Here is a 19,774-nt window from a genome sequence, read left to right as displayed (position 1 = left end):
CATAGCTAATTGCAGCAACCAGTCACTGGTATATTGGATATTCATTTCTCTATCAGATCTCCTTGTCTGCCTATTTGACTTTTTAAAATTTGAGTTATCATTTAACAACTTGGTAACTGTATAATGACTATCACCAACGATTAGTTGTTTATTCTCTTAAAGCACCTTGGGGAATAATTTATTATTTTATAGTGAGGAAAGCTAAAAATTTACTTGACAAAAAAAAAAAAAACCGAGTACTTTGTTTGTAAATCTTTTTTTAATTATTATCATTTAATGCTTTATAGGTACAAATTCACTCTGAAGCAATGCTTGTGGAACTTTTCATTTAAATTTCCAGCTCTGAATAATAGTTGACGTCAAAGTTGTTCAACTGTGTTACATAATCTTCCTTTAAAAGAGAAAAAATATTGCTTAAAGAAAGGCCATCCCCCAAATTTTGTAAAACTGAAAGATCATCTCTTAATTGCTTCGGTCTTTGTCAAATTTGGCTTACAAATGCCCTGACTTTGTAGGTATGCAGGAGATAAAACGTATACATGTGTATTGTTATTCAGGTACACAATGTGTTTCTTCAACTTAAATCTATGCTTGGATGTTGTTCTTAAAAATATGAACTTAAAGTTGAAAGATTTGATTTATCAGAATGTGCTGATAAGTGATACAGTGGTAAATGCAAATTTCATAGTCAATATTCAAAGACCAAAAAGAGTCCTCTGTCATTGTCCATGTTTTATCTATTTTTAAAAACCACAGAGGGAAAAATACGCTCAGGGAAAAAAATGAAGCTTTACTGCAAAAGAAATGAATGCAAGAAATGGCACTTTAAGTAGTGAAGAGACATGAAGCATTGAAACTTCATAGCCTGCTAAGGAGCAACAGCTGTACCTAATTTCAACTTGACGTGCTTCAGATCTCATATTCATATAGGTATTTAATGATCCAAATATAATGGTCCTATATAGAATAATTACTTATATGAAGGAGCAAACTTCATACGCATTCCTTTTTAAATGATCCTTCAAGAGAAAAACTGCACTGGCGCTTTGAACAATGAATAGTCTCTTTCACCAATCCAAATGTTTGGGGCTAAATAGCTTATCTTTTAAGAGAGAGTAATGATAGTGCTGAGGTTACTTCTTTTTGACAGACTCTTTTTGTCTTCCCCCTTCCCAGGATAGCCAGTACAATGAAAAAAGGTAGAATGCCAGGCCAATCATTAAGTCATACTGATAGATGGTTACAAGAAATATCAGAAACAAAAGGAAGTAAGGTACTTTAGAGTTGATGTATTTTGAAAGCAGAGATTCACTTTGAGATTGACTTTCCTGGGCAGGGAGACTATCAGAAGCAGGGCTGTCAGATTCCTTGTTGCCTGAAGAGTACAGTGATTGTCCAGAGTTTATTAATCCTTCATTTTCATGCCTTACCCCTTCTATGTTCTCAGAAGCTTCACTGATTAAAATCGTTGGCCCTAGAGGTTTCTCCACACTGTGTTCCCCTTGTTTGACAATCTGGCCTATACATCTTTCCTTTGTACTATCTGATGTCACTATTCCTGAACTTTTGGAAACTTCTTCCAGTGGAGATGCAGGATGAGAGTGCTTTTCAGTACCCTGGATTTCACTTGTTGGATTACAATTAAATTCTGATTTAGAAGAAATAGATTGGAGAGGCATGGTAGTAACTGCATGCTCTATAGTAGTGGCCTGTTCATGAGAGGACACTGAACTTTTAGCATGGTGATTGGAAACCTGAGAGCCATTCTGAGAAGTTCTATTAGTGTCTGAGTTTAAAGAAGAATGAATAGTGACATCTGTAATTGTTTTCTTTGATAATTCTTGGACCTGCTCGGGATCTCTATTTTCTGGAAATACTTTTTTGTCTGTTGGTAACATTCCCAAATGTAAACCTAGTTTTGAGGCTGCTTTTTGATTGTCTGTAATGACCTGTGAGGATTCTTCTACAGATGTTGTATTCCCAGTGACACATTTCTTCCTGTCATGTGTCTTCCCAGGGTTGTACATAGCTATGGTTTCTTCCTTCTCCTTTTCATCTGCGTGTACATTACAAATACCTGAACATGACTCCTTTTCAAAATCGTTGTCATAGATTACACCTACTGTATCTCGTTGACAAAGGGTATCATGTGAATCATCATTTCTCCCTTCATGTGGATCAAACGCTGTTTCCTTTACTTCGATGGGCCTGTCACTTTGTGCTGTCTCTGGAGGTAGCTCAGCAATTATTGCTTTTTCTCTAGCAGACATGCATTCTAGAGTACTTTCCGATGTTGTCTTAATTATATAAGCTGTACCTGCTTCTGCTTTCTTAGTAATACCATGATCAGCTAGAGAAGACAGTTCACAGCTTGCTGTTTCTTGGCAGGTAAACAATTCTTCTGTAAGATTAGCTTTCAAGCTCCTTGTATCATCTCTTTTCCCCCACATGTCTTCACAATCTGCTTTTTCTATGGACTGCTCTGTTATAGTTGTCTTACTCCCTCTTGCTCTTTCCTGACTTTCCAGAACATTCCAACTTTGTTTATGCTGTGTGTTCTTATTCTGATCTTCAGGATTAATCCAAACTGATTTTTCTTCTTCAGCTTGGAAAAGGTACTTATTCCTCAAAACATTTCCATTTCTTGGTGAACCAGCTTGACCAGGCATCCCTCCTAGAGTAGTGACTTTGCTAGCCAAGAGATCACAGTCTGAGGTTGCTGACACAGTTTCCTCCAGGCTTAGATTTGTCCTTGGTGAATGAAACGTATCTGCTCTGATTGACTGGTCATGAGTTGCAGTGTCTTTACTCGGCAGAGCAGTTAGGTCTCTGTTACTGGCTCCCATCCCTTCCTCACTTATTTCAGAGTGGCTCGTCTTTCTTTCTTGGTCATGTAAGACTGATTGAAAACGTTTGCTTTGTTTTTCATTAACACCTAAGAATATTCTTTGCTCCTCCTCCTCATTCTTACCATTGCCATAATCTTTCTTGGAAGATCCTTTTTCTGTCAATTTTTCTGAATGGAAATCCAAGTGAAAGTCACCTCTTAAACATTCCCAATCTTTTACTGCAATTTCTTTAGCTTCTCCTTCAGGTTTTTTGTTAAGGTTGTCTGCCATTAGTTGGTCTGCAGAGGGACAAGACATTTGCATTCTGCCTCTCACTTTGGCTGGATTAGCATTATCATCCAGTTCTTTGCTGCCACTATATAACTGTACTACTTCATCACTGCTAGTATTTCCCAGTGACAGCTTGACTTCTCCTGTGTCTGAAGTAAATTCTTCTGAAGGTGGGTAAGTGTGCTCATTTCCTGAGAAATAATTTTCCTTGTGGTAAAAATCTCCCTTTAAGGATCTTTCTGCCGATGAACTTGAAGACAAAGGCCTTTTAAACAAGTCAGTGTACACATCATCATGGACTTGCTTCTTCTCTAATCTCTCAGCGTTATTTGGAAAATTGACTGTATTCTTTTCATCTCCAGAAGCAGAACTTCTTAGCAAGTGTTGGTTTATCTTAAGGGGTAAAAACAACAAAAATAATGATTTTTATTGTTTTTAAATTAACAAAGCAAGTTAGATAGGATTCATTAACTCGGCTAGTGATTATCTGGTAGATTTCCTCGATTCATTTCATTTGCAGATTTTGCACAAATTCTGAAAGATGAATGTTTGGGGGAGATTCTTGTAGGCTATGACTTAGGAATGAGATTAATAAGAAAAGGGGCCAAAATTAATAACTCTCCTTCCCAGCTTCCAAATATCACATTGTATTATTCAACTATTCTTGCTTGTCATTGCACTTTCTCCTCACTTAGGATATACACATTGAAAGCTCCATGCTAATCAATTAGAGAGCAGCTTCCTGGATGCCCCTTGCTGCATTTACACTTGCTGTAGGTGCCCCTATTATAGTTTCTCTTATTAATATGTTTTCTGCAAAGCCTCTGCAAACTATTAATAGCAAAACGTCACTCAAAGAAAAGTGAGGGAGTTAATGTCTCTGCAAATTCTGTTTTAATGACCCTCTGCCAACTGGTACTCAAATGTATTTGAGCTCTTCAGTGATGCCAACTGTCAGGATTTAACAGTGAGATGCCTGTGTTTTTTTTCTCCTCATAACTGACATTTGCATGATCTCAATAATTATATGCAAATCTTACGTTTTCCCCTTCTTCTCACATAAGGCTCATGTTACTTGTCAACTGCACAGCTGTCTTGTAAGCCAATGCCTGTGGGTTCCACAGATTTGGTTGTATTTCCATCTATTATAGAGCTTCGTTGTTTTATGCATTAACGTCAGCATGGAGCAAATTAGCATCTAAATTACAGCTCCCTGTTCATTTATTGGACGTACAATCTCAGTAACTTCTAAACAAACTTTATATTTGCGCCTGCTCATTGTAATGAGGTGTATTGGTGAAGTATGTGATTTTTCAGAGTCCTTTCATTATATTCTGTGGTTTGAAAAAAATGGCTTTGTTAACTTTCAGCTGGTAAGAATTCACACAGTGGGTGACAACTTTGTAGTTTCTTAAAGTTGGAGCAAAGTAAATTGCATACTTTAGTGATGCAGCTTCCATATCGCTATAGAAAGGGTAGAATGTGTGGGGAAAGAGATGAGCTCTATTTCTTTTCTGTTCCAGCACTGACACTTGAAGAGGCAAATGTCATTTTAATCTTCGATGATTATGAATCCATGTATCCTAATGATATGAGCTCCAACCAAATACAGTAAAGGATAAATTGCATTATGTGACTCATTTACTCCTATTTCTTCCTTTGTGATAAAAATGCTATCTAAACCATCCCCCTAAAAGTCCCAAATAGATTGAATGTTCACAAAGTGTGAAATTTATAACAAATTTAATACTAAATTGTACAGTTCTAAATTTGTTTCCTGTTTTAAAATTATGACACAAGCTATTTTATCCTCATTTGGTAATTTAATACTTTCCAATGATATAGAACTTAGAGATTCTCACAAAGATGGAAGTAAGTTAAAAAAAAAAAGCTGCTAAATGCAAGAATCAGACTTGTAGAGCTGGACAGAACCCTAACAATCATCCAGTCCAGCCCTCTCATTTTACAGACGAGTTTATAAGTGTACACTTGTCACAAAGATTAGAAATGCACATCAGGATAGCGCTACCTCTTCTGTAATTCCTACAAACTGTTACTCAGAGCCGCTGGTAAAGAGATAAGAAATGAATGTCATTAATTTGCCACTGCAGAGACCTGAAGTAACATACTGCAATCAAATCACTAGCCTTGTTGATGAAGCCAGAGACGCAAAGACAGAATAGGCTATGCTTTCACATTTGCAAATTATATTAGTTGAAGCTGTTGAAAAGCAGACATTGCAGCGTCTTTGAAGCGTAAATGGATTCATCTTCTCTAATACCTTGGCAGCCAGAATACTTACCATCGGCTCTAATTCTTTTTCATTACGTTCATCCTGTTCCCTGTTTACATCTTTTACGTTTTGATTACTGGTTTCCAAATCTTCCTTGTCCTCATGAGAACAAACAATTGTTGGGACATAGATATCTGAAAAGTTCAGATAATTGTACCTATGTAAGATTGTTCCAGTTGTAGGCTTTAACAAAAGAAATATATTCTGTTTAAAAATTAAGGAAATATTACCTGTAACCTTTGAATTCTCAAAGTTATTCTCATCTGATGTTACCGATGATTCTTCTTTACTGTTAAATTTACAACAAAATGTTATGCTTTTTCAGGGACTATAAATGTATAGCATTTTTATTATAGGAAATGCAAATGAGTTACAAGTTAAACAAATATTATTTAACTTTTCACATTTTCTTGCATTACTTTGTATGTTTTTTCATTAAAACGATTTCTTAGAATGATGTAATAATGTATATTAGTTGTAGAAAAATGTAAAAATTATTTACAAAATACCATAATTCTAAATAAAATTATTTTACTCATAGTAAAACATACAGCCAAAGGAAAAATATATATAAATCTAGATTATCCCATAATTTTCACTTTGAAAGTCCAAATAGTTCTCTCTTGTTTTAAATGATGAAGTTTTATGAACTGACAGTCTGTTGTGGTCATTGAAATTACTTTCTAATGTTCCAATTATTAATTTTTTGTGTTCCTTTTTACTCAAAATTCTTCCAGTTGAACTGACATAATATTAACTCTCTCTCTCCAGAAAAGGAGAAAACAAACAAATTTAATAGAAACTAAAATGCAGCCAAATTTATACACAGTTTAAAGACTTCATGTGTGTATTGCCAAAGGCCAGTTTTACAGCCAAGACTTTGGCCATTCATATGGAAGCATTTTTTTTTTTCTTTAAAATAATTCAGATTATACTTGCTTTTCTCTCATATTCTGCATACTTTTTGAGAAAGCTAAATACTTTTTCCTTTCAAATGTATTCTGTTTATAGGTGTATTTGTGGAATTATAAGAATTTAGATTTGCCCACAACAATAGCAAGAAAATAGTTAGTGAAAAGCTCACTATGTATATAGTTATGTCACAAGTCAGTCTGTCAGAAATGATTGGACCAATATTCACATTTTCTTGTACTGTCTCAGCTGAATTTTCTCCTACTGACTTTTCTCAATGATTTTTCTGCAATAAAAGAAATCCAGAGAGTTCACAATGACTGATGGATTTGTATAATAGAACCTAGTTTTCATTGCATGGACAGTGTTGATCCAAATCCCCAGAGGGCTAATCTTGTTTTGACAAATCACAAGAAAATTACAAATTCTTCCATCTTGACCATGTAAGAAGTAATTCAGCTTTGTATACATTTATGATGCTCAATTTTAGCTTTGCCAAAACTATTTGCTACCTTGCAGTGGGCCCAGAAATGAAAATAATGTTTTTACATAGACAATTTCATTAGAAAATATTATACTACCATAAGTGATACTGTTTTAATATATAATCTATATTGTTTATCAGGCCTATAATTATACAAAGATTCATTTTTGTGAACTCCAACTGCAAGTTAACACATTTTTCTTTCTCTATGTCCAGAAAATCTATGTACTCTTAAAAATATATAACCCATTAAACAGCATTTAAGTATTCTTTCTTTATCTTTCATCTGATAACAATATTGAAAATCTCCTTTGTAGAGGAAATATCATTAAAGCTTTATTTTTTGCCTAAACAAAATGTTATTAATCATTTTTCTTATTAAATTCTTTAGAATGCTTAAATTTTTAAAATAATTTCATCAAAAGGAAAGGAACTTGCTTTTAACTCACTGTGAGGACAAATAGGTATCAAACTGGGTATTACTATTTTGATATCTTACAAAACCATTTGATATCTTACAAAAACATTACATACATACAGAAATATAGGAGGGAAATCTTAGATTTATAGGTTAAAAACAAGAAAAAGAATCCAAAATAGATGAAATTTAAGTATTATATCAAATATTTGTTTAAAAGACTAATAGAAAATGTGTTAAACTCCTACAGGGAAAAGAATATAATTGCATCAATAAGTATTAAAGACCTAGAAAATATTGAGAGATATACCATGTTCATAGATAGGAAAATTATGAAGATAGTATCTCCAAATTCACCTCTAATCAACATTTCAAAACATGTTTTCACAAAATTTGAAGATATGATTCTAAAGAGAAGAATAAAGGACTAAAAATAGCTGTTGTACTTCTGAGAAATAGTAGAGGAAGCATCTCTATGTAGTTTCAGTACTTCTTATGAGGATATAGTCATTAAAACAATTATATTGGCACTGAGACAGGAAAGTATTGAGAGCTTAGAAACAGATCCACACATATCTAGAACTTTGGTATTTGATAAAAGTAGCATGTCAGACATCAGTAAAATAAGGGACTTCTCAGTAAAAGGAGATAGGGAAAATGACTGCCCTCAGGGGAAAAAAGTGAAATTAACACAACAAATATTCAATAATCAATTCCAAATGGATTAAGATTTTATATGTCAAAAGCCTTGAAATTCTTAGTAGAATATATGAATATTTTTCAGACCTCAGAGTAGAAAATGTTTTCTTAAAGAAGGAAAAAAACACTATAAAAAAAAAGATTATCAATTTAGCTCTATTAAAATTTAAAACTTCTGTTCATTGAAAGACCTCCTTATAACAGAAAAATATAACTAAACTGGGAGAAGATCCTTACATTATACAGCATCAACACAAAATAAATGTCAAGAAATATAAAGAACTTCTACAATTCAATAAGAAAGCACAAACATTTCAATAGAATCAGGGGAGAGGGGTAGACATTTCTCAGGAGAGAAAATGCTCATAGTCAATAAGCATATAAAGGATGGTGAGCATTATTAAAAACCAGAGAAATGCAAATCAAGACCACAAGGAGATGCTATTTTATACTTATTCAATTGATAAAACTGACCATCAATTTTATCAGTTGATAGTTGATCGTCATCAACTACATAAAATTGAACCAATCCAAATGTTTATCAATGGAAGATTGGATGCAAAACTTGGTATACCACAAGAGAAATATATATAGCACTCAAAATTGATTCAAAATACACAGAGACACACAATAATATGGATAAATCTTAGCAACATATAATATTAAATGAACAGTGCTAAAACATTGCATCAGAGTAGGTTCTTTTTTATTGCACTAAAAGCTATTGAAATAATCTAAATATATTTATTAAGGAATACATAGGATATAATTCATGTAAACAAGAAAGCTTGATTTTCAAGATTATGATTACATAAAAGTGGGGTGAGTCAGAGGAAAGGAATGAGGAAATGATAAGTTGCTTTGTTTTACAGGTGTTTATTGTATCATTTAAAATATCATTTAAATTGTTAAATTCTAGTTTCAGGTAATATATTCAGACAAATGGATTGCTCCCTGGTCTAAATTACAGGGTGTGTATAGATAAAATCCCACTCCAAAACCCAAAGTATCTGTTATATGACCAATTACATTTAAAGGGTTTAATTAAAACAACTTTAGAAAATTTGAAAATAAAGGCAAAGAACTTTATGGTTGATGATGATAGGCCCCAGAACTATATACAGTCATGGTAGAAATGAAATATGTTAGAGAAAATTTCTAGTCTCCCCTTTATATTCTTAGTCTGTTTTTAAAAAAATAATTTATTTATTTTAATTGGAGGATAATTACTTTACAATATTTTGGTGGTTTTTGCCATACATCGCCTTGAATGAGCCACAGGCATACATGTGTCCCCCTATCCTGGACACCCCTTCTACCTCCCTCCCCAGCCCATCCCTCTGGGTTGTCCCAGAGCACCGGCTTTGAGTGCCCTACTTCATGCATTGAACTTACACTGGTTTTCTGTTTTACATATGGTAACATATATGTTTTAATGCTATTCTCTCAAATCATCTCACCCTCACCTTCTCCCACATAATCCAAAAGTCTGTTCTTTACATCGGTGTCTCTTTTGCTGCCTTACATATAGGATCATCATTACCATCTTTCTAAATTCCATATATATGCATTAATATACTGTATTGATGTTTCTTTCTGTTTAATAGACTCCAGTTTCATCCCCCTCATTAGAACAGACTCAAAAGTGTTCCTTTTTATAGCTGACTAATATTCCATTGTGTATATGTGCCACAACTTCCTTATCCATTTGTCTGCTAATGGACATCTAGATTGCTTCCATGTCCTAGCTATTGTAAACAGTGGTGTGGTGAACACGGGGGTACATGTGTCTCTTTCAGCTCTAGTTTCTTTGGTGTATATGCCCAGCAGTGGGATTGCTGAATCATATGGCAGTTCTATTTCATTTTTTAAGGAATCTCTGCACTGTTCTCCAAGTGGCTGTACCAGTTTGCATTCTGACAAACAGTGTAAGAGGGTTCCCTTTTCTTCACACCCTCTCCAGCATTTATTGTTTGTAGACTTTTTGATGGCAGCCATTCTGACCAGCGTGAGATGATACCTCATTGTGGTTTTGATTTGAACTTCTCTAATAATGAGAGGTGTTGAGCATCTTTTCATGTGTTTGTTAGCCATCTGTATGTCTTCTTTGGAGAAATGTCTTTTAGTTCTTTGACCTACTTTTGGTTGGGTTGTTCATTGAACTGCATGAGCTGCTTGTATATTTTGGAGAATTAATTCTTCGTCAGTAGTTTCATTTGCTATTATTTTTTTTTCTGTTCTGAAGGCTGCCTTTCCACCTTGCTTATAGTTTCCTTCATTGTGCAAGAGATTTTACATTTAATTAGGTCCCGTTTGTTTATTGTTTTCATTTTCATTACTCTGGGAAATGGGTCATAGAGGTTCTTGCTGTGATTTATGTCAGAGAGTGTTCTGCCTATGTATTCCTACAAGAGTTTTATAGTTTCTGGTCTTACATTTAGATCTTTAATCCATTTTGAGTTTATTCTTGTGTATGGTGCTAGAAAGAGTTCTAGTTTCAATCTTTTACACATGGTGGACCAGTTTTCCCAGCACCACTTGTTAAAGAGATTTTCTTTCCCCTGAGTCCTTTTTGAGCAGGGGAGTTTCTTACTGGTCTTCCTAGTGGTTAACAGTGTCTGACATTGTGCTGAATAAATGCACAGTGTCTTTCTACTCTTCCTTTCTGTCTGCCTCTTATCAGCATTATCGTAACATTGTTCTTCTTTTCTTTCCTCATTAAAAGTTAGTGTCATAAACAAAGCATGCGTATTTTTGTGTCTTATAATGTTTGAAGTACCTCTCCCTCCAAAGTTAAAAGGCAAAGTTTTTAACTATGGGCTTAAATAATTAAAAATTTTTAAATCTAGTATAAATTTAGAAATTAAAAAGTCAAAAAGATATGTCATTTGTGGAGGGATACTTCATTGCTAGTGTACCTTAAATATATACTGTAGTCAGTCATTAGTATCATTTAATCATAAGACAGGTCATTGTTGAGAACCCACTCTATGCCCTAAGTTCTAATAAACACTGGGAAATCTATATGTCATACATTTTAATAAACACTGAGAAATCCAAGATGAACTATATATGCATATATACAATTACCTCAAGGAAGCTCTAATGTAATGATAGAAATAGATATATCAGCAAGCAATTATGATGATGTGATAAATTTTATAATAAATAATGGGATATGATATTTTCCAGAGAACAAAGAACAGAAATGAGGAGAGCACTCAGTTGGAGGAATCAGGGAATTTTTCACAAAGGAAAATTTATGTTTATGGGAAATAGGACTTCCTCAACTAGAGAAAAAAGATAAAGTCATTCCAGGCAGAAAAAATAAGAAGTGGTCAAATAATTAAAGGTAAGAAAGCACAAAAAGATGAGAACCGTCCAGAAACAAAGAGATGTTCAGAGGGTTTGGGCTGTGTTTTGTGTTTTTTTCTTTAATGCCAAAAATAGTACTGGGGTTAGTTTAAGTCAGCTTTAAAGGACTTAGCATGCCAGGAAAAGTGGGACTGAATGTCTGAATTCTTTATTTACTTTTAAATCAATGCTTGAGAAGGGGTGGCAGTGACAAGGGGGCAATGGAGGAGTTAAATGGGGAGAGACAGGGTAGGTTTTACATTTAGGGACCAATCTCTGGAAGTACACTTAAGGATCTCTGTTTAGGAGAGCCTGAATAGGATAAGCCATAGTGAAGCAGGAAGGTAAGTCATGAGACTCCTGCAGTATTTCAGGCACAAATGATGATAAAGGTGATGGCAATTAGGAGGGTGAAGAGGAATCAAATTTGTAGCATCAGTGTGATTTGTTGATTGATTCCTTGGATATGGGGTTTCCCTGGTATCACAGAGGGTGAAAAATCTGCCTTCAGTGTGGGAGACCCATGTTCGATCCCTGAGCCAGCAGATCCCCTGGAGAAGGGAATGGCTCCCCACTCCAGTATTCTTGCCTGGAGAATTCCTTGGACAGAGGAGCCTGACAGGTTACAGTTCATAGGATTGCCAAGTCGGCCACGTTAAGCAACTAACACACACATACTTGCCTGGATGTAGATTTTAAAGATGCCTTCTTTCTGCCTAACCTTGGTTGTATTCATGAGATTTAGAAATCAAGTATTGCCCTTTCCAAGATCTAAGCAAGGGAGAATTAAGTCAGTGGTCATCTGCGGCTCCTGTCCTATAAATCAGCAGTCTTGAATTAGTCTGCTGGCTGATTTCTGATGTCTTCCAGGCTGGGTAATCTGCTTCTCGGGTGCTCATGTCGACACTTTCCAGCCTTCCTTTCTGCTCTCGGGTATGTGTGCCTGAACAGTGCATCAGTAGGTTATGCCTAGTCTCCTGGCTTTTATTTTAGTCAGTTCATAGCGAAAAAGAGCAGAAAGACCTGGATTCAAATCTGTCTTTCCTGTTACTTACAAGTTACTAAGTCACTTACTAGCCATGCAACCTCCAACAAGCCTTAACCTCAACACAACACTTAACCTCTCTGTGTATCATTTTTCTCCAATTATTGCCTAGTCCTTATACACAGGGCAATTATTTAACATAATTCTCAATATGCGGAAATGTTTAATAAATGCATTATTATTATTATTATCACTATTGTTATTATCATTATTAGTGACATGTAGTAAATACCGTGCTGATTACTAGTTCTCCACTGCTGCAGTAACCAATTCCCGTGCTTCTCCTTTTACTTGCAATTATCTATATATTTTTAAAGGTTTACTTCATTCTCTCATGTCTTTAATCCACAAGTTACCTTTTTTCCCACAAGTTACTTTCAAGTGTAAAACTGGCAGCCCATGATAACATATTTGCTTAGTTTTTTTTTAAAAAATAGACCTTTACTATCAGAAGGCCACCCTCCAAAGAAAGATCACTAGATCATCAGTGAAAGTACCGTTCTATTTAAAAATGTCTTCACCAAATACAGTTTGCATGGGAATGCTAATTCACACTCTCTATTATTACCCAACTGATTTATTCAGTGTCAGAATCTATGCACCCTGTTAATATTCCTGCAGTTTCTAGGTATGTGGCACTTAGGCTTTTAGAGTTATGGTTAATTTTAACACTGCCAAAATGTAATAGTTTTAGTATAAGTAGTAATATCATTTTTCCTGAGTTTCTGTAATGCTATTGTGCTAAAAGCTCATATATCTCTTAAAATATGAGTGAAACCTGTTCCACACAATCTGTCTAATGTGATGGAATTACCCAGCCAGTCAGGGTAAATGTCAGGATTAGGTTGTAGTTAGTAGAAGTGTAACTCTGTTCCAAGAGGAATCAAAGAGTTGGCATAAAAAAAGGATCACTTCCAAAATGAGTCATGAATGTTGCATTTGTGTCTCTTTAACAACTCTGCTTGAAAGTACTCAGCATTGACAAAAGATAACCAACTTGGAATTCTTAGGCATCACCTCTTTTTCTGATAAGCAGCTAAAAAGTCAATATTGAACTCCTCAAAAAGTATGTTAAGTCTGCCCTCTTTGTTCAAAGCTGGTGCTCTCATTTGACTTCCTTTACCTTCCTTCCCTAAAGGAAGAAAGGAAAATAAATGAATGGAGAGCTTGTAAGTTAGAAATAATATGTGTCTCATTTAAGAGTTTTTAAAAGACACTTAGGAAGAATTATTTAATATTAGAATTGGTGTTGCTAAGTAGATACTTATACTGAAAAGGCTTCCCTGAAATAAATAATTATGTATTATATGTTGTTTATTTTCATAGTCTTATTGTGATATTTCTCTAAAAATGGACTTTCTTATGTTCTAACATTTTACAGCCATTTACGATTTGGAGGAGGGAGGAGAGCAGAAACTTGTACTTAATGAGAAGTGAAGTTCATAATACATTAACCAACTACAAGGGCTCAGTATTTAATCCTTTGGTGTTAAAACACTAGTAGTCTTCTTTTGATCAGGAATAAAACTGAAAACAGAAAAGAAATATTTGATCAAAAGAAAGACAATTAGAGCAATAAATGTCTAATTGTGAACAAAAGTACACCTGTGGTGGATTCATGTCAATGTATGGCAAAACCAATACAGTATTGTAAAGTAAAATAAAGTAAAAATAAAAATTAAAAAAAAAAGTGTCTAAGGAAAAAAAGTTTAAAGGCACAATGCCAGAAGGAGTTCAGGATGAAAACATGCATTAAAATTCAGTTCCTTGATGATAATGCTGGAAAGGAAAACAAAATGAAGACACTTCTGCATCAATAAAGGATTGAATGAAGGAAAAATAATCTCAAAGAGAAAACATAAACATTTTTAAATGACTTTGTATTTCCTTAAGATGCTGAATCTGGGGACTAATAATTAATATGCTGAAGAACATGGTTTTCGTGGGCATCACATTCCTTATCTTCAAAGTGAAAGCTCCGGATTAGATTAGGGATATCAAATACAATACTCTCACGCTGGCCTCCCTCTCTAGCATCCTTGGCAAGCACTGATAACAGAGCAAGGGGTTTCCTTGCTGAGTCCAGATTGAGCCTGGTGACCGTTCTCTATGCAGCCTGGCAGCCGCTACCTATCAACTCCTTTATTGTTCAAAATAGAAAAAATTTGCCTTTCTCAGTTTTGATATTAAATAGCATGCCTTCTGCTTTAAGATTACATATTTATATAACTAATAGCATCCCATAAATATAATTTTGAAATATGACTTGGAATTTTTTAAAATTTATTGTCAAAAGACATATAAATGCTAGAAGGATCAATAGAAATAACTCTTAACATTGCAATACAAAGATAAATTCTCAATTAAATCTTATAGTTAGCATTTCAAATTTAATACCTACAGAAATCCTACCACTACAATCTGTCAACTAGTATGCAGATTATACAATAATTTGTTCCCCCATTATTTTACTATGTCCAGATAAAACTTCTCAAATAATGAAAAAACATTACCAATATCTACAAGTGATTGGGATGAGCAAATATATTGGGTAACATATATGATATGTTAATTTATTACTTTTAAAATGTAAGCATAAGCCATTGCAAACCATAAGACCCTTGAGTAAACTCTAGTGAATTGCTTAAGTATTGGTAACTAAGTATATACTACCACATTAGTGACCAGATGGTTTTATTGAGTCACTTTCCTATTTCCCATAAAGCTGAATTGCTATGTTCCCCTAAATCTTCTGTATTTCTTCTACTAAATTTAGCACATTGCCTATTGCTTCAGTCCTTGATCTTGAAAACATACTGACAATAATGGTGTCATGCCTTTTTGATGCAAGAAATTTCAATAGCAGAGAAAGAAGCAGCTGAAAAACATAACCTGTTGAAGAATTCTTTGGTAAGTTTCTTTTCCAAAGTTGCTTTATTTCGTAATTCTGTTTTCTCCCAAGGATTGCTATTTTCAAATCTGCTTTTTCATGTCAAAGTGGTGGGTACTATTTTTTTCTTGCTCACCCCATCCCATAGGAATTAGAGTGAAAAAACTATTTGGATTTAATTCTGTGATGAAATCTGGGCATCATGTGCAATTTTGTAGAGATGAGATCTCCTTAGAGTGTCTTCTAAAGGAATACAAAAATGTGAGAATCTAGTCTGTAATTAAGTCAAATCTTGGAAGTTCAGATGTGAACAACAAAAATATTGTAGGTTGCTTTGGGAGCAATATAATTACAACCAGAATCCATGAATTTTAAATGGGGGAAAAAAAAACAAAACCTGGCCCGAAGGACTATTCTGCCACAATCTGCCAATTATATTCTAGCAAGAGAGAAATTTAAATGTTTTTAAGTGATGGAGGAAAAACCAGAGAATGTATATCAGAGAGATACCAGAAAAAATTCTTAAATTTATTGGGTCTAAAGTCCTTATTTTACCTCAGCTCTTAATGGAAGTAATTATCATCCACAGATGACAAAAAATTAATGATTGCCCAGCTGAGACTCTTACTACTTTAGAATTCTGACATTCTGATTTTCCCTGTTCCCCTACAAAGTGATTTCTAAGAACTTTATACTTCGTCTACCTTTCAAATATTATCAGAGAATTATTAATATCTGTTTTTTCCTAAGGATACTAATTCTCAGGCTTTATTTATTACTGATTTGTTTGTGGTTGTGTAAAATGTCATCACAGGGCCATGACTGTGAGCCAACTAATTGCAATTAAGGAACTCCTGATTAAACCTGTTTTCTCTGTGAAATCTACATATAAGTATCACTAAGATACTTGGTTTGTTCAATACTGAGCTTTGACATCCAAGCTGTACAGAACTTGTGTTACTTATTGCTTTGAAAACTGTTTTAAGAAAAAGGCAATTTAAAATGTAAATTGATATTCCCAGTGTGTATGTGGAAAGGTTGTATTTGGAAGGGCTCAGAGCAGGAAGGAAAACAAAGGAGCAGGAGACTTCCAGGCTGTGAAATCAAATCTTTCGGAAGTGACACCTCACCTCCCAAAAGGATCTGCTGCCCAACTTAGGGTGGCAGCCACTTCCCTGAGCATCTGTGCCCTGTATTGTTTCCCAAGATAGTATAGTTTGCATGTGATTGTTCTTTTCTTTTTAATGGGGGGCAAAGTGGCAAGCTTCTACAACTCTTCCCCTAGCCTTTGTCCCATTCCTGTCTCTTGAGAGTTTCAAGCATATATCAATATTTTTCCCTTTATCTGTAGAGTAAATCAGGGGAAATGATGTGTAATTCAATATAAGTACCAATAGAGCAGTTCTACAGTATTTCATATAGGAGATTATACCTTTTATGTTTGTAAAAAAATCACCAGATATCTTAAATATAATAATTCAGTTCAGTTCAGTCACTCAGTCATGTATGACTCTTTGCGACCTCATAGACTACAGCATCCCAGTCTTCCCTGTCCATCACCAACTACCAGAGCATACTGAAACTCATGTCCATTGAGTTGGTGAGGCCATCCAACCATGTCATCTTCTTTCATCCCCTTCTCCTCCTGCCTTCAATCTTTCCCAGCATCAGGGTCTTTTCCAATGAGTCAGTTCTTCACATCAGGCCAAAGTATTGGAGCTTCAGCTTCGGTACCAATCCTTCCAATGAATATTCAGGACTGATTTCCTGTAGGATTGAGTGGTTTGATCTCCTTGCAGTCCAAGGGATTTTCGAGAGTCTTCTCCAACACCACAGTTCAAAAGCATCAATTCTTCAGCACTCAGCTTTATTTATGGTCCAACTCTCGCATCCATACATGACCACCGGAAAAAACATAGCTTTCACTAGACAGACTTTTGTCAGCAAAGTAATGTCTCTGTTTTTTCAATATACTGTCTAGGTTGGTCATAGCTTTTCTTCCAAGGAGCAAGTGCCTTTTAATTTCATGGCTGCAATCACCATCTGCAGTGACTTTGGAGCCCAAGAAAGTAAATTCTGTCACTGTTTCCATTTGTTTCTCCATCTGTTTGCCATGAAGTGATGGGACCGGATGCCATGATCTTAGTTTTTTGAATGTTGAGTTTTACTTTTTCACTCTCCTCTTTCACTTCATCAAGAGGCCCTTAGTTCCTCTTCACTTTCTGCCATAAGAGTGGTGTCATCTGCATGTATGAGGTTATTGATATTTCTCCTGGCAATCTTGATTCCAGCTTGTGCTTCATCCGGCCCGGCATTTCATATATAATAATATAATAATTAGGACCAACAAAAGTCAGAGCAAGCCAAATCAAGTTAGAAATATTAAAGGACTGCCTTCCTGTGATTACTTTTAACTAAATGTTAAATTTATAAGTTGTGAAATATTTTTTTTAGATCCTAGGACCATTTATTTATTGTCTTGTTTTTTCTCTTAATTTAAAATTCATTTTTATTTTAAAATTCTGTATCTTAGCAGTTTCTGCTTTTTAGTTTTATAGTTTTAGTAAGTGTTTAGTAATCTTTATGATATGAAATCCATTGAAATTCATTTCCATTTTCAAGAAATTCAGTTTCACAAACATTTTTAAACTAGCTATTCTACTTATGCTAATCATAGCATAAATTGATATATCAGTGAAAAGAGAAATATGATAAATTAGATTGGATGGTTTCTGTTAAAATCCAAATAATAATGCTATTATCCAACTGGATTTGTATGTAATTGCTTTTGAAAAGTTTTGTAGGCAGACTCAGAAAGTCTTAAGGTATTATTTCTAAATTTAATGCTTTTGTGAACTTACATCACATTAAAATCATCTTAATGCACCTTTTTGTCAATTCTTCACAATAGATTACAAAAGGAAGGGAGAAGAAGGTACATTTAAAAAGCAAATGAAAAAGAACTCAATGGAAGTCTATGAGGCTACCTGTTGATGAGCCTGTAAGGGAGTCATTAATATGCGGATCATTGACATGATGGGCCATAATGACTCCTCCAGGGACTCTCAGTCTATTGTGTCAGAGACTAGTTAGGGATTCATTAACATGAAGACTCGTGACTTCTTAATATGCAAATTATTAATGCAATGCACTGAGGCATACTCACAAATGTCCACATCTTCTGTTATAGGTTTGCTTTGCCAGTCCTTCACCCACACCTTTTGTGAACTAGTATTTTCTTTCTTTTGTCCTCTGTTGCAGATTTTTTCACAAAAGATTCTACTCTCCCGTGGAATCTACCACTTCACTTTCAAAGACCTCCTCCCCTTCAAGCCCACCTTTCTTTGATTTAAGGCAGGTTTATATAAACAAACCAGTTGCACATTTTGACTAAATCAATCAAAATTCAGCACAAAATCTGATTTGATATTTTTTTGTAATATCAAATTGGTCTTTGGCCAAAGGCAGAACAATGTGAACAAAACACTTGCTTTTAAAAAGTGAAACTCTGAAACAAATAGTGTAGCCAACAGTTGAATAATTTGCTCTAAAGGTGGATGGGGAAAGAGTAGCAGAGTAGAAACAAGAAAGAGAGAGCAGAGAAAGGCCATGAAAGAGGACACAAGAAAAACAGTGCAATTAAGTAAGCCGAGTAAGTGTTTGTGCCAATGTAACACATGAGCGAAGAAATGGATTTGAATTACTCAGTGTCTGGCATACAGCAAGCAATCAATAAGTATTAGCTATTATTATTACATCAAAACTTTACACTTTGCAAAAAAGATGAAATTAATATCTGCATTCCCTGTTGAAACAATAAGAAAAATGTTATAGAGTGAAAGCTGTTCAGTTCTTGAATTAACATACTATGAAGAAGGAAATCAAACTTATATTCCTATTCCCACAACAGAATTAGCTATAGAAGTCATGGAAAGGTATTCAAGTATCTTTTATAGCTTATACACATACCATGTATGGGAAATACAGTTTTTCTTCTGGGACTTTATATGCTAACCTATATTCATTTTCTTCTCATTTTATTCTAGCTTTATCTAAAAAACAAAACAAGCTTTTACTACTGTTTCTCTACTAAATTTTAGAAAAAACAGACCCTTATTTCTAAACTTATAAACCCTAAATTCTGCAGTGCAGCTCAGAAATCAAGATCTGTTTATCATAAAATATTTGTATCTCTACACAAAATTAGTAATATATTTTTTAAGGTAACAGCTTTATTGAACTAAAATCTACATATCACAAAATCTACCCATTTTAAATGTTTAATTCAGATTTGTTCAATTTACAGAATTGTGCAGTTACCACCCAAATCTAATTTTAGAACATTTCCAGAACCCCTCAAAAAGATGTGACTGTTAGAATCACTCTTTACTCCTCTCCCCAGTCCTAGGCAACCACTAATCTTATTTCTGTCTTAATATATTTGCCTGTTCTGCACTTTTCATACTAAAGAGAATCATGCAATATGTGTTTTTTGCTTCTTCCCTGTTTTATGGAGGAAAATGTTTTTGAGGTTCATCAGTGTTGTAGGATGTATCAATA

The 19,774-nt window shown here is 34.4% G+C and overlaps 1 protein-coding gene across 2 annotated transcripts in view; it reads right to left on the bottom strand.

The window, feature by feature from the left end:
• Window positions 1-249: 249 nt before the first annotated feature.
• Window positions 250-19,774, bottom strand: part of PPP1R3A (protein phosphatase 1 regulatory subunit 3A) — a 39,937-nt gene continuing 20,412 nt past the window's right edge. For both annotated transcript variants that reach the window (XM_052638646.1, XM_052638647.1), the window contains 3 exons: window positions 5,643-5,701; window positions 5,422-5,546; window positions 250-3,512 (listed from right to left, as the gene is read on the bottom strand). In XM_052638646.1, coding sequence (XP_052494606.1) covers window positions 1,134-3,512; window positions 5,422-5,546; window positions 5,643-5,701 — 2,563 coding nt within the window. In that variant the 3' untranslated portion in view covers window positions 250-1,133. The remainder of the gene's footprint in view (window positions 3,513-5,421; window positions 5,547-5,642; window positions 5,702-19,774) is intronic.

This window comes from Budorcas taxicolor, chromosome 4 (assembly GCF_023091745.1).
Source record: "Budorcas taxicolor isolate Tak-1 chromosome 4, Takin1.1, whole genome shotgun sequence".
In the NCBI taxonomy this organism is placed as follows: Eukaryota; Metazoa; Chordata; class Mammalia; order Artiodactyla; family Bovidae; genus Budorcas; species Budorcas taxicolor.
Note: the sequence above shows the minus strand (reverse complement) of the source record. Positions and strands in the feature narration are given on the sequence as shown.